At 37.3% G+C, this 1,566-nt stretch overlaps 1 protein-coding gene across 1 annotated transcript; it reads right to left on the bottom strand.

Annotated features, from left to right (window-relative positions):
- Window positions 1-223: 223 nt before the first annotated feature.
- Window positions 224-1,165, bottom strand: LOC125080091 (olfactory receptor 8K3-like). The gene has a single exon (XM_047693934.1). It carries the CDS (start codon window positions 1,163-1,165, stop codon window positions 224-226), a length of 942 nt encoding a protein of 313 aa, XP_047549890.1.
- Between the last annotated feature and the right edge of the window lie 401 nt (window positions 1,166-1,566).

Below are 1,566 nucleotides of genomic sequence, written 5' to 3'. Positions count from 1 at the left end.
CTGAAGGAAGGCAATATTTTTTTAGGAAGGCAAATTTTTTACTGTTTTGTTCACAAATCAATTTACAGCAGTTTGAAGTGTCTAGCATATGTAAAACAAGAGATAAAGATTATAAATAGATAATATATGTTGAACTCATTTGTATTTATTTTCTTTGGAGACACATAGAACAAAATTTTAAGTCCATAACCTAGTTTATAGGAATCATATTAGACAGTGAATTTTAGGAAAAAATACTAGTTATTTTTTTCCACATCCTTTGTCTTGCATATTTTACATCCTTGTTCCTCAAGCTATAGATCAAGGGATTCAGCATGGGGATAACAAGGGTATAAAATACAGATGCCACTTTATCAGTGTCAGAGGAATGACTGGACTCGGGTTGCACATACATAAATATCAAAGTCCCATAGAACACTGTGGCCACTGTCAGGTGGGACCCACAGGTGGAAAATGCCTTGTGCCTACCCTCAGCTGAGTTCATCCTAATGATGGCTACCAGGATCAGCAGGTAAGACACAAGAACTATCAGAAGGGATGAAATCAAATCAAAGCCAGCTAAGACCAGAATAATTATTTCAGTGTCCTGTGTATTTGAGCAAAGCAAAGATAACAAGGGGACACAATCACAGTAAAAATGACTGATGACATTGTAGCCACAGAAGGATAAACTAAAAATATTTATGGTGACTAGGAGAGAAACAAATGTGCTGTAGAGGTAGGGGACGGCCACCAGCACATAACACACCCTTTGGGACATGATGACAGGGTACAGCAGAGGGTTACAGATGGCGACATAGCGGTCATAGGACATTGCTGTTAGAATAAAAAGTTCACTAACAATGAACACAAGAAAGAAAGCTAGCTGTACAGCACAAAAATAATAGGAAATTGTATTTTGATCCACAACAAAATTTACTAACATTTTGGGTCCCACAGTTGTTGAATAACCAAGATCCGTAAAAGCCAGGTGTCTGAGGAAGAAGTACATGGGTGTTTGGAGCCTGGAGTCCACCTTGGTGAGGATGATCATGCCCAGGTTGCCCACCACTGAGATCAAATAGATGATGAGGAACAGCCCAAATAATGGAGCCTGCAGCTCGGGTTTGTCTGTGATCCCCATGAGAATGAACTCATTGAGCACCGTAAGATTTTGAGTTTCCATGCAGGCTTATCAGGAAACCTATTCTGGATAGAGACATCAGCATGGTCAATAGATTTCATGCATTATCACCTGAGTGATTTTTAGCATGCAAAACTAGCATGAAAAATACATTCAAACTTTCCAATTTCAGATATTTGAAAATAAACCCTTCTTGAAAGAACACTAATACACATAAACACAGATAGTGGTTGTCAACTGAAATGATTTTACTAACCAGATAATATTTTATCAGAAGACATTTACGTTGTCACAACTGGAAGATAGGGTACTACTGGCTAATGACAGTTAAAGGTCAGTTATATTTCTGTTATATAATAAAATATAATGTATTATATTATATTTCTAAATATCCTACAAGACCCACTATCCTGCCCAAAATATGAATAGTGGCAAGTTTGAGA

Source organism: Lutra lutra, chromosome 10 (assembly GCF_902655055.1).
Source record: "Lutra lutra chromosome 10, mLutLut1.2, whole genome shotgun sequence".
NCBI classification, from domain to species: Eukaryota; Metazoa; Chordata; class Mammalia; order Carnivora; family Mustelidae; genus Lutra; species Lutra lutra.
This window is presented reverse-complemented; position numbering and strand designations above follow the sequence as displayed.

Excerpts from the sequence above, each read along its gene's own strand:
- LOC125080091 (XM_047693934.1), bottom strand. The coding sequence starts at position 1,165 with ATGGAAACTCAAAATCTTACGGTGCTCAATGAGTTCATTCTCATGGGG.